General features: G+C 31.7%; 1 protein-coding gene across 1 annotated transcript in view; it reads right to left on the minus strand.

Moving 5' to 3' along the window:
• Positions 1-4742: 4742 nt before the first annotated feature.
• Positions 4743-14278, minus strand: part of LOC129234378 (neurotrimin-like) — an 86462-nt gene continuing 76926 nt past the window's right edge. The window contains exons 3-4 of the mRNA XM_054868372.1: positions 13526-13822; positions 4743-5194 (exon numbers count right to left, since the gene is read on the minus strand). Of these exons, the coding sequence (XP_054724347.1) occupies positions 5073-5194; positions 13526-13822 (419 nt within the window). The 3' untranslated portion in view covers positions 4743-5072. The remainder of the gene's footprint in view (positions 5195-13525; positions 13823-14278) is intronic.

Consider the following 14278-nt stretch of genomic DNA (forward strand, 5'->3'; position numbering starts at 1 on the left):
ATCATTTAATGTATCTGAATGATTTAAAATTTCGAATAATTAGTTTGAAGTACAATTCTACTTACATTTAAAAATTAATTCCCGTTCAAGAAAGTCAAAGGAAATTTTTGCTAATGTCTAACCCTCAAAGCAATTTCTCTGTACGTATGCAAAAAATTCTGGTGTAACCTTACGCAGAAATTGGTGAGACGTTACGCTGTAGTTACACTATCATAGTGTGATAATCATACTATCATAGTGTAACCTTCCACAAGCTTTGCACCAATTATATTAGTTAAGTTTCTCCCAAGCAGTGTATATAGTTAAGCCCCCACTGATTTTATGGAGTAAAGTTACACAAAATTTTCACTGTGTTGTCTTCAGCGATTGTGTTAGTTATTTGCATTTATTTTTTTCGTTTGTTCAATTTCTGTTGTACATTGATAAAATAAAGACACCAATCACAGAGAAACTTCCCTGATTAGAGTGAAAACAAAGGAAACTTTTCTGTACTCATACGTGAAACGTTTACTTAAAAAAATGGAACTTTCGAAAATGATTTTTCAGTATTACTGCTTAAACAATACATAAAATATATTTTTATGCTACTTTGAAATAAGAAAAAATACTACTTTAATGTAACAAAACATTTCGAATACTTTATTACAGTTCTTTACAATACGGAATGTTACATGCAACGGAAGCCGTGCACATTACATAAACAATTCCCATGTTTTCTTGAGCGATTTCACTTTTGTGGACTAAATCAGTTTTTAGGACTTGAATTATTGTATTCTTATAAAAAGAACAGTTTTTCTTTTCACTCACCATTCACTGCGTATCTACAATTTCCTTAATCTACATCAGAGTAAAATTTCCCGAACAAAAATATCTACGAAATCTTAAATGAAAACAATGATAAAATAATAATATTTTGATTTTCTGATATATTTTGGAAAAATAATGCAGTTCTCTTTGTTAGCGCGAAAACATGTGCTTCTGAATAGGTAGTTAAATATAACTTTAACCCTGGAATGGAACCAGAAGCTTTACGTACATAACAGTATTCAGATAGAGAATACGGCAGTTTTTATTAACACTGTTAAACAACTTCTTCAATATATATATATATATATATATATATATATATATATATATATATATATATATATATATATATATATATATATATATATATATATATATATATATATATATATATATATATATATATATATATATATATATATATATATAGTAACATATGTTTGTGCAGCGTGTCTCCGTTTAATCTGCAATATCTCATTTTTTGCAACCGTTAGTACGAAAAAATAAACAAACAATTAGCGAAAAATTCAAAATTCAACTTTTTATGCGAACCTCAAGAAACACATAACAGATAGGGAAATTACAAGCATTTAAAAACAATATGAGCACAAACATTTGTCATGAGTACGAACGATGTTAAGGGGTTACAGTACCTAAAAAATGATGAAACGATCAAAAAATTTTTTTTATTGCTTATTTGAAACTAAAAGCTATTCTGAACACAGGGAAAAAGTTTCATTGCATTAGTTCAAATATTTAAAAAGTTATGAGTGGTTTTAGGCCATGCTCGCTATGTGTTCTTATGCAAAAGAAAAACTTTAAACTGCTTTTCCTCGATGATGGTATTTTTGTGTTTTCATGTCATTAGAATCCCTAAGGATTTTTTCTATTAAAGATACAGCTTTAAAGTAATACTTTTTGCAATTAGGATAACATATTTGGCAAAATTGTGCATTGATAAGCATTTTATAAATTACTTAAATGTTTAGAGTATGTTAAATCTTTAAAAACCAATTTAAAAAAAAGTTTTGATTTTTTACATAATTAATCACAGAAATTTTTTCGTTAAACTCATAAGCAAATGAATGCACAGATTTTTAGAAATGATTATAGTGATCGCTTAGCAAAAATTTTTTTTAATAAATGCAAAAAATAAAAAAGCCTTAGGGATTTCAAAAAAATAATGTTTTTCAATTTTTTGAATTTTTGAAAAAGTAGGCAATATTTTTAAATTTTGAAAATAAATTTTTGATTAAGAAATAAGTATGCATGTTATGGTTTCAAATATATATATATATATATATATATATATATATATATATATATATATATATATATATATATATATATATATATATATATATATATATATATATATATATATATATATATATATATATATATATATATATATATATATATATAAAATTTACTTAAATTTGGAGAAAAAAAAATGTTTAAAAGGTACTGTGACCCCTTAACTGAATATGAAGCCAGCAGCAAATTTTACCTTTTAGTGGTAAATATGGCAGCGAAAAAGGGTTTAAAATTATACACACAGAATGTGTTTTTCCAACTGTTACAGCTTTTGTAGTGTGTTTTCACGCATCGTGGCATAGCATTTTTAAAAAGATAAATATGATATTTTTCTACTTCGGCAATATGTCATTCTTCTAGATGGGCGATAGGTTCGAATTTTATCTTCTTCACGATCCCTACCGAATACCTCCTTGAGTTTTTATTACACATGTATTAAATTTTTTGTCTTGGTACTATTTTTCAATCGAGATTTCAAAAAATAGGTATGAAGTTCTAGGGATCGAGTAAAAAATTAGATTTTGTATGTTTCGCTAATTTTCTTTTTAGCTCTAATTTTTTTACCCTAACTCTTTATCACATTTTGACCATTTTTAAAATTTGAAATATGCATTCAGGGCCAACTGTTGCGAATATATTTATATATTGCAGGTTAGACTACAATATGCCGTATTTTCAATGTACGAATATAAACAGAGCAAAATCATCCTTAACAATCTTCAAATAAGATAAAATGTATATCAGTATATTAATGAAGAAAGAAAAATAGGCAGTTATGCTATCAATATAATCATAATTAATTGTTTGCCCAAATGATCAAGTATTATTGTTTTTTTATCTTCAGCAATAATTCTATAAAAATATAAGAAGCATAACACTTTTTGAACACTATGCCAGTTAATCTCGTTCGGATCTGTTTACGTAAACAGCATAGTAACTGAAATGTTTTAACTAATAATTGGCATTGTTGTTACCAAAGCTTTACAAGCTCAAACTTATACGGTTTGTGAGTTTATTATGTGTGTCAGTTTGAAAAAAATTGTTATAAACATAATCTTGTTTTCTTTTTTCTTCAAATTACAGATAATGTAAATGATAAAAGCATCAAGAAAAATACAATATCTATAAGTGTGCTCAAATTGTGTTTAGATTATTGTTTAATTGTCTGAATAATTTCTCAAATATTTTTTGTGTAACTTATATACACTTGTAAAGCAGAAATAAATCGCTAGTTAAAAGCAATCTATATCAGTCAGGAATTCAGTCCCCCTCTTTTGATATTTCTGATAAATTTGTTCATACATCAATTATAGTTGTCAGTTTAATGATTACAAAGACTATATATATATTTTTTGCCTATTTTTTTGCTCGACCTTTTTAAACTTATCCGTTAATATTAGTGGAATGAACATTACTTTTTATTATACATTTAGAAGAACCGAGACTTTTGGATAATAAACTTAAAGCACATTGTCTAAAAACTATTACGTAATTTTGAATGTGTTTTTTTTTAATCTCCCAAATTACAAGTTCTCGAAAGCGACTCTAAAACCTACACGGCCTTAATAACAGATGCGGCATGTAACGCTTAACGATTACCAACACCCTGCAAAGTGGGACTTGACAACGATCTCATATACTGTATTAAACTTAACAAAGCTAGCAAAAAAAAAAAAGAATAGCACGCGTGCTCTTAAGCTTGACTCGGTTTAAATGAAACTGCCGTGTATGCGCTATTCTGTTTAATATGGGTTGCTGAAACATATCAGTAACATTGTGATAAGATTGACAATGCTATTAGAACAGGTCGTGTTCTAACCTTGACAGAGATTTCTAAAGGATTGCAAACAGACAGTTTAATATGATTTTCGAAACTCAAAAAGAGAATATTCTTCAGCATCAACTGTGCAACGTCAAAAGATTCGTACACCAAAGTTGGTGCATGTAACTCCTTTCGTCTTCACATAACTATAACTTGATGAATCAGAGTACTTCACCTCCTACTTCGCACAATTTTAATTTGATGAAGTTTTCCCAAAAATATAGCAATAATACTATTACGTTTGACGCGATATAATTCAACAAGATTTTCTCCTCGTTATCAAACTAGACAATGTGATCTCGGAAGAAGTTTTATACGTTATGCGATTTAATTAAAAAAACGGCATGATGTAGTTTAAAACTTTTAAAAACTAGCTTAAAATTTTTTGAAGTATTTTAACTATTCGCAACGTTTAATTTGAAATGAAATGCAGAAGGATCATGTTCCCCGAATGCGCTAAAACCACTAATAACGAGTTTATACTCTACTTGAATGCAGTATTGTATATGATTTATTCTAGGCATTTTTTTGGCCATATGGGAAAATGTTTTGTTAAATATTTTATCAAAACAAGAAATTGTTCAAAATATAGCCCACTTTTGTCCGTTTTAGACTCGCTTTCAGTGAAAAAATTTTACATGCATGAAACTTCATGGCTCACATTTTTACACATATAAATAAACATTAAAATTAGCAAAACACAATAAACGCAATCAAACTTCATCAATAATTGTATGAGCATTTATCAAAGGGAATTCTATTTATAAAGTTTTTTCATTTGATTTATTCGCCGGAATTCAATTGAATTTTTAAAAAGGTAAATGAACTACAGCACCGTGTTGATATATTACACTCATGCCCCCATCTAGTTTGTACATTTAGGGCAAGTAGTATGTTCGTACGATAGCAACAGTCAAAAGAGCTCGTAGTCAAAGACATTACACGGTGCATTAAAACTGTGTCTCTTATAGTTGGTTTGCACAATTCGATAAATAAATAATTCCTTCAAAGTCACTTTTACGAAGTCGCTGTCCAAAATAGACTTTCAAACTGAGATGAAGTGTAGTTCTTATGTGTGTATATTTATATAGGTATAATCCAACATCTTTGTTTGATGCTATTTCCGTCACCTCAAAATGCAAAATAAAAATAGTAGCAGGATCCAGTGAATCAAGCATGTTGGTTGAAAAGAGCAGGACACAGAATGCCCGGGATTCGCATCGTGTTGCATGGCTGCTGGCTTTTCACCTATGGAGGAAAACACAATGTTAAACTTCAGGAAGAACTTTGGTACACAATGTAATATCTACAGAAGAAGCGAAGGCTCCCTAACAAACGGCATAACGCAATAAATACACTTTTCTTTCTTTTTAAATTCTTATCCAAAGTTTTAAAAACTTTGATTGAATTTAAAAGTTTTATGTCATAAAATCAAAATCTCACATATCATGGCTATTGCATTCTTCAATTAAGATGAGGCAACTTTTGAGCTTATATTATCTGTTCTGCTTACACACAACAACATATCCCTTGAAATTAAGGTGCACTAGAAGATTTTAGAGCAAGCTTTTATTTTATTTCGTTTATTTAATTTATACTGAAGATATACTTCAATCTTTTAGTTAACCTACAACTTTACCCTCAAATAACACAAGAATCGTTCTAGGTAGCACAGTAAAACTTTTTCAAAACCCTCCGCGTATTGGTTTATTCAACGCCCGTTGTCATCTACTTCGCTATATCCCAACACCCTTTGCATTAAAAATGGGGCCCATCTCTGTAGCTGACCTTGAGTAACTCCCCAAACCTAACACAGAATTATAAGAATTTTTTTCCAGTATTGCAATGTTGCATTGCTTTCGGAAATGCTTGTCGGTCATTTGGACCAATAGCGCGACAACCTAGTCAGTTCCCTGATAGTTACTTCCTTTCAGCGTATGCTGTAAGTATTTTCCTTTATTACATACTTTTCTATGGTAAATGGTATACATTCCATTAGCCGAAGCAGACACTAAAATAAATCATTCACCATTCTTTTACTTCTCACGGGTCGCTGGGGTGAAAAAAAAGACAGAAATGAGAGCACTAACGTAATATCAAGAGACGCGACTTACAACCCGGTTAAATGAAAATTGAAAAGGAAATTTAATCAAAGTTTTCCAAAATGAGAACCTTCAGAGGCGATACAATGGCGCAACCTAGTCAGGAAATTATAAGTAATTCGTTCAAGTGTTTCACTTTTAAAACTTGCAAATGAGTTTAACAATGTACTTCTTGATGCTGTTGAAATCTGTTGACTTTTTCTTGTACCCTAAGTCTCTTATGTGACCCTAAAGAGAGAAGTCGCATGGAATCATATTCGGTTAATGCGGTGGCCAAACCAGGATGGTTGCTTGGCTATTGGTAAGCAATAACCCACTTCCGTAGCAACAGTACTGCATTTTTACCAAAGAAATACCAATTTTTAACAGTGAATATACGGTCTTCGGTTGAATATAGCTTTTTGGGATACATTTTCGTAATGGCGCTAAACTAACATGAAACAGTTCCTTTTATACCATCCACCACTGCATTAACCAGCAGCGCCACTTACTGAGTTTCTGCGATGTTATTTTATTTTAAAGTTAAAGGTTAATTAGAAGACATCCAGTAGATTAATACAAACTGGGTAAAGTAATTGAAGAAAATATTGAAAACAGAAAAAAAATTAAAGAAACCTTAGTATTAAAATAACTTTGTGTTTCAAAAGTTTTCTTTTTTTTTTTGTGTGTGTAATTCTATGAAATTTAAGCATTTAAAACAATTAATTTATCATAGGAATTTATAACTTTCAGTCTTATTTGGGCAATAGATTTGGCATATTATAAAAAAAAATCCAATTAAATATCATAAAAACGTTAAAAAATTGCCGGCAACCTAATGAGCCGAATTTCGATTATTCAATCATAGGTAGGCGACGGATGTTAAAGGATCGTTGGAAATTTGCAGTATTTCCCTTCAATCCTTCAGTGAGGTTGGGAACAAAAACAGGTTTATTGAAAAAAAAAGAAAGAAACAAGTTATTATCAATATTTAAAATGTTTTATTTCAAATTTTAGTATAATAATTCTCTTGTATGCAGTAAACTTTTCTGAAAATTTCGTAAGCGAGGAAGGAAAACGCTGCACGTTATAAAGTGAAATCATGCGGACAAAATAAATAGTTAAAAAAAATTTTTATTATATCTTTGGGAATATAAGTGATACTTTCATGAAAATGCACAAAGTTATTGCTCACTGTAAGTAAACAAATTTCTGAAATTAGCAACTTTAAGCAAGCTATTTACGATGATTAAAAAACGTTTTTCGTTATATCATTTATTTGTTGGAACCCCTAAATACATTTAGGGGACTAATAGGTGATTTGTTTATTTTTTCTTTAAACATGTCAGCTGAGTCACACATTTTATGTATATGTGACAAAAGTTACAGAAGAATTATTCTCTTTTTTCTAGATTAAAAAAAATGTGAATTCCTGCAAGTAATGCAGTTACTTTTTTATTATTTTTTTTCAGTCACTGTATGTATCTTTCAAACAATAAATAACTCGGAAACTCATCAATATTTGAATTAAATACACTATAAATGGAAATTGAAATATTTCAATTAATAAAAGTTGCGTCACTGATATATTGTAAATCATAAACTAATACAAGTCATTTTAACTTAATTTAAACTAAAAGTCATTGCACTTCGCACTTGTTATTTGTTTCAAGCACGTTCATCAAATCAGTTTATTTAAGCACAGCATAAAGCATCAAATGAGAGAAAAAAAAAAAAAAACCTCGAAGAGCAAGACGGTATTTGAGAATGTTAACATAGTTAATGTTGCTTATGTTATTATCGTTAAAAATGAACAGAAATGCCTAATAGCATACATAGGATGACAGAGAAGCACAAGCATAAGATATCCAAGATTGAAATCTTCTTATTTTTTTTAATGTGATGGGCGAAATATACTTTTATATCCTTCAACGGGCTAAGTGGACAAGACAGGTTTTGTTGTTTGAAAATTAAATTTTGCATACAAAAAAGGTTACGATTTTTAAATATATGGCTTTACTGTCGAAAATACATCCTAAAGATTTACACAATTTTCGACATGTTTGGCAAAATTGTTTTGTGAAAAAAGCTTTGAATAAAACTTTCGTTGCATGGACAAAAATATTGGGAGATTTGAGCACGAGTTTTAGACAAAGCGAAAAATAAATCGCTATGAATGACAAAATATTTCAAACGAATGAAGAATCCTCAAAAGAGAGCAATGCTTTTCTGAAATTATTTATATGCATAATTTGATTCTAATAAGTAAATATCATAAAAATCATTGATAGTTTCCTACTTTGATTTCTTGAATTAAGGGGCTGATTCTGGTATTACATACGCACTGCCCACTAGGTTGGAGCTTATTTTTCAACTATGAAAATATTAACCTCTTACCCTCTCATTTTGTTCCTTTGCATGAAAAAAAAATTCAGGCTAAATATTAGCACATTTAAAGATTATTTAAAGGTAGCTCAACAACTGTGAAAATTTTAACATTGCGGGATCTTTTTTTTTTTTCGAAAAGCAAACATTGCTTACTTTTCCATTATGTGTTTTGTTTTCAGTATTTTATTTTTGCTTCAGTTTTGAAAGCAAAATGACTGCAAAAGCCACAAGATCTCAAAATGACTTGTATCTTCTTGGTGGGTCAGTTCCAGAATTAAAAGATGGAAAATTGCCATCCTTGCGTATGGCTCTGGGACATTTTTTGCATCATCATCTTGAATTGAAGAAAACCGTAAGACAAGCTTCAACTCTGACCATCACAGAAATTTCCAAGTTTTGGCAAAAAGCTAGAATTCCTATGTGAGACAACCAAAATTGTCAAATGAAGCTTGAAAAGCTGTATAAAGAAAGGCAGCTTTTGAAGAAAAATAAAGCTTGATGTTCATCAACACAGCAAGCTAAGGAATCAACTTTTCTCTCTAAACTAGAAGATCTTTTTGATGTTGCTCATGCTGATGTTTTACGGTAAAGCAGTCTTACAAGAAGACAAAGACTTTTTAATAGCACAAAGGAAGAAAGTTAGATGTAGATCAATGTTAAGAGTTGATAAAAAGCTTGATATAAAAGAGAAAAAAGCTCTTGAACGAGAAACAAAAGCAAATGTCCGAATAACAGCAACAGAAAATTAAAAGAATTAAACGATTCTATAGTGGAACTTGAATCCTCTACTGATACTGAAACTGATAGCAAATTAAGCTCAACGGAAGAAGGTAAGAAAATGGATATCACAGAACAAGCATCAAAAAGACAGAAAAGGAAGCGAGGGAGAAAAACTATAGTTACTCCCCAACTTGCTGCAGCTTTGGACCGAACAAAAGTGTCAGACCGAAAGGATTTCTATATCATAGCAGAAACTGCAAAAAACTTAGGATTCAATATCAATGAATTTTCTTTAAATAAGGACTCAATTCGCTGTCAAAGAAGGAAGGAAAAAGCTCAGAAATATGCAGATATAAAGGCTAAGTTTCAACCTAACGCCACTCTAGTTATCCATTGGGACAGCAAATTAATTCCTGATTCGTTGCAAAAGATAAAGTGGATCGCCTGCCTGTACTAGTAACTGGGAAAAGAATTCACCAGATACTTGCAGTTCCTAAGAATTCCATCTGGGACAGGTGAGACAAAGGATACAGCAGTATTTAAAACTATTGAAAAGCTGGGGAATATCAAACAACATACATGCTATGTGTTTTGACACAACCAGTTCAAACACTGGCAGTAACTCAGGTGCATGTGTTCCTTTTGCGTGCAGGCATCATGTGTTGGGACTGATTATAGGTTCAGTGTTTCAAGTGTGCAAGGGAGCCACATCTTCTCCTGAAATTCCATTATTCAAACGTTTCAAGGAATTTTGGAGCTTCATTGACACCAACAGTTCGAAACTGGAATTTCAATTGACGTAGTTAATGAACTGATAAAGGATATAAAAGATACAATTGCTTATGCAAAAAGGTACATGGAAGAGTCTTATAACCAACTAAGAGGTGATTATAAAGAATTAGTTGAATTTGTGCTTATTTTCCTTGGAACTGCCCCTGTTAGAGGTGTTAAATTTATGTCGCCTGGAGCCATGCATCACGACCGTTAGATGTCGAAATGTATTTATAATCTCAAAATCTGGATGTTTAGATCACAATTCAAGCTTACATCTAAAGAAAAGAAGGGATTAACAGCTGTATGCATTTCCATTGCACGTGTATACATGAAAGCATGGATATCAGCACTAGAAGCTGAAAGTGCTCCATATAATGACCTGTTACTAATGAAGTCTTTGATTGAATATTCGGCTATTGATACAAATATCTCGAAAGCAGCTGCAAATAAGTTTTCCAACCATTTATGGTATTTACCAGAGGAACTAGTTTCGTTGGCTTTTCTTGATAGTCATGTCAGTGCATCTACCAAGATAAAAATGGTCAGTGCTATGATAAAACCAGCTAAAGAAAATTCTAAACAGAGAAAGATTGATCTTCAAACATTTGAGAACAAAAATTTGGATGCTTTTGTAACAGCAAAGTCTATGTCACTGTTCCAGGCATTAAACCTGCCCGTAGATTATTTTTCTGTTGATCCAGCATCGTGGGAAACAAGAGATGACTACAAAGAAGCCAAAAAAAATATTCAAACTTTAAATGCAGTGAATGATTATGCTGAACGTGGAGTTTCACTCATTCAGGAGTTCAGTGGACTGATAACATATGATGAAAGACAGTTGCTGTTTCTGCTGCAAGTCATCGAGAAACACCGCAGAATATACCCTGACAGCAGGAAAGTGACTTTATCTGGGACTGTTTCAAAATAATAACTTATTTCCAGAACAATGCCAGGCGCATTTTATAACCCAGAAACTACCTTCTTTCATGTTTCAATTGATTTACAAGTGCTATATAAATAAATGTGTAGGGTCTGGTGGGGTAAAGTGGTCATAAAATCGTAGGTTTTGAAATTAGGTGAATAATAAATACAATAAATTCTTTAAACACTTAAACTTTTTTTGTTTTTATTTTACATTGCATTATTAAAGAACACGGTACATTGAGTTTTATGAAAATAAATATTGATTTAAGTAGTGTTATAACACTTTCTTTTCCCTTTGTATTTATGACCACTTTACCCCATGGGGTGGGGGAAAGTGGTCATAGCATGGGGTAAAGTGATCATAGTTAAAAGTATATGCAAAACCATTACAAACAACCCTAATATTTGTATTTTCCGGTTATTTTTATAGTTACAAGCTTATGCACAAGCATATGTGTGTATACACGAGTATATACGTGTAGTATAAGCATTAGTAAACACGTTCATATATGAGTAGTTACATGTATGCATCAGATACATGCATGCACGTGCCTACTCAAGTATATACGTGTATACACGAGTATGTTAGCATGTATACGTGATTACCTACAGGAGTGTATACGTGTCTACACGAGTATATACGTGTCACGTGTATGTACGGGTATATACGCGTGTAAACAAACATCATATGAGTGTACGCACTTGTATCTCGAGTATATACGGGGATACATGAGTATATACGTGTACAGTAGACGTATACACGCATATATAAGTGTACATACACACATGTACGGGTATACCCGAGTTAACTCGTGGATACATTCAGTGCGTGTTTTTACAAGTCTACTCACATTGTGAAGCACGAGTATACGTATGTATACGTGCAAACACGATTATATACCTGTATAGACGTATATACGTACACTTACGTGTATACACCAGTACATGTATGTATACACGAGTACATGTATATACACGCGTATATAAGCTTATATATATCTGTGCCTACAGAGTGAATCCAAGCACTCGGGCAAAAGTCTAAGGGGTGTAAGGGAGGATAAGAAGCAAAGAATTATAAAGAACTTACGTTCGCTGACGCTCTACATGCACACAAAACCAGAAACTGATGGATGCAAAACAAATCACAAATTTGTTACACAAAGATGATTTTACCCAACATTTTAGTTTTTAAGAAATATTTAGAGCAGTTGTTAAAAGTTACGGCCTGTAGTAGCTCTAATACAAGCATCGGAACAAAGGCGCAGCGGCTGATGAAAGTTTTTCAAAAGTCTTATAATTGCAACAGAGCGTGCTTTGTGATTGCGACGCACAAGTATCACATCAGCAGTCCGCAAATTTCATTATTCCCCCTTAAAATTTTCTTGAGACCTAAAAGGTTGTGTAAAATTGTCTTTGTGTAATAAATTTTTGACCTATTTTGCTTTTATCAGTTTCTGGCTTTGCGTGCATGTAGCGCGTCAGTTTTGTGTTTGTGACCTTATGTGTGATTCTTACTTCTTATCCTCCCCTCTAACACCTTTTAATAATTTTTCCAAAAGTTAAAACTCACCCTGTATACTTGTATATATGCTTGTATGTAAGTGTCTACCTGAGTATATAAGTGTTTATGTATATATACGAGTATAAGCGAGTATACACGTGTATAGTCGAATGTATATCTGTATAGATTAAAAATACTTGCAGATACCCATATACGTATTTATTGGTGAATTTATGTGAATACGTCTATATACGTGCCTACACGAGTATATGCGTATGCATACGCATATACTCGTATATTTAACCCCATTTACTGTAAAAAACAATATATATTAAGTGAAATTAATATTTAATTTATATCTCCCTTATACTTAACGATTAAGTGACATTAGAAGAACAATACTTGTTAAGCCTAATATTATGACCACTTTACCCCATCTTACTTAAATTGTTCTAAAAAAATATCTAAAATAGATTCAGCTAACTGCTAATGAGTAAGAGTTCTTGAGACATGTAGGAAGCGTCCTATGTAGTCAATCTGTTCATAATTCTAACAAACAAAATTTTCCAAGGAAGTTAAAAAGGTGTTTAGATTTTAAAACTTTTCATATTTACAGAAAATATTTTTTTTTACCAAATAAAATTTTGCCAGTTGTAAAATTTTGAACTCAAAATGTAGTTTCTAACTGCCCTACTCTATAAAAAAATTTTCACATTCATTCTAACATTTATTTCCGAGTTATAGCCATTTATTTGACGAATGACCACTTTACCCCATTGACCACTTTCCCCCACTAGACCCTAACTATCACTTTTTGTCGAAATTTTCTCTATGTAACAAACTTCAAGTTCATTGAGCTACCTCTAAATATCAAAATTTTTCATTCAAACTTCATATTTAGTGGTTTTTCATCAAAAGGAACAAATTAAGAGGGTAAGACCTACAAAAATTAAAACTTTATTTTTTCAGTGCAAATAAGCTCTACCCTACTGCCCCCCTTACAATTCATGTTACAAAAATATCACCTCGACACATAAGGGGTTTTAAGTTTTGTTTTGCTTTCTTCCCTTACGTTGTACCATCGTTTCTGTCTATGCTGTTTAAAATTTTCAAAAAAGTTGAACAAATCAAGTTTGTCTACAGCGAGGACTACGATTGCTTTTGCCTGTTACCCTGTGTTTATTAACGTACCATTGAGCACGTGTACTGTAATGCTGGTCGCTTCGGCGTTGGAAGGACAGCAGGTATAATTGCCGGAATCTGACGGCTGAACATCTTTAATGTAGAGTTTCGACAGGGCGGTGTCAACACCTGCCTTCTGCACTGCTATCTGTCCTCTGGAGGAATCATAGTTGATCATTCTCTCGTCATGATACCAGAAGACAAAGACAGGCGGCACGGGACTCTGTGTGATCACGCACGTCAAGTTTATGGAACTGCCACTCTTCACGTAGATGTCTGGAGCGCCTTCAATGACAGCTTTAGCAACTGAAAGAAAAAGTTGTAAACATGAATTATGATCCATTTACAATATAAAAAGCCGCCAAACCGTACGCTTCGTATGCGTTTACAACACAAACAGGCATTTACGTGCCATATATTGTATTTACGCCTTTGCAACATAGATCATTTCACAGTAATCAGTGTTAGGTGCGGGATAATTATGGATGTATTTTTTCGAAGTTTTAATATAAACAACAAGCTTTTAAATGAAAACTTCTTAATTTTATTTCAAAAGTTTAAAAAAAAATAATATATTTCCCGTTTCGGTTGTGACAAGTCTTATATGTAGCACTGAACACTGTACTATGACCTACATACCAATTAAAACTGTGTTCACACCGTCGATATGGAAGAAAATTTATAAAATATTATAACGAATAATAGAAGTTTTAAAGAGAAACATAGAACAATTTTATTTTGAAACTTGATTTTGAAGGATAT

The sequence above is a fragment of the Uloborus diversus genome, chromosome 1 (assembly GCF_026930045.1).
Source record: "Uloborus diversus isolate 005 chromosome 1, Udiv.v.3.1, whole genome shotgun sequence".
NCBI lineage: Eukaryota > Metazoa > Arthropoda > Arachnida > Araneae > Uloboridae > Uloborus > Uloborus diversus.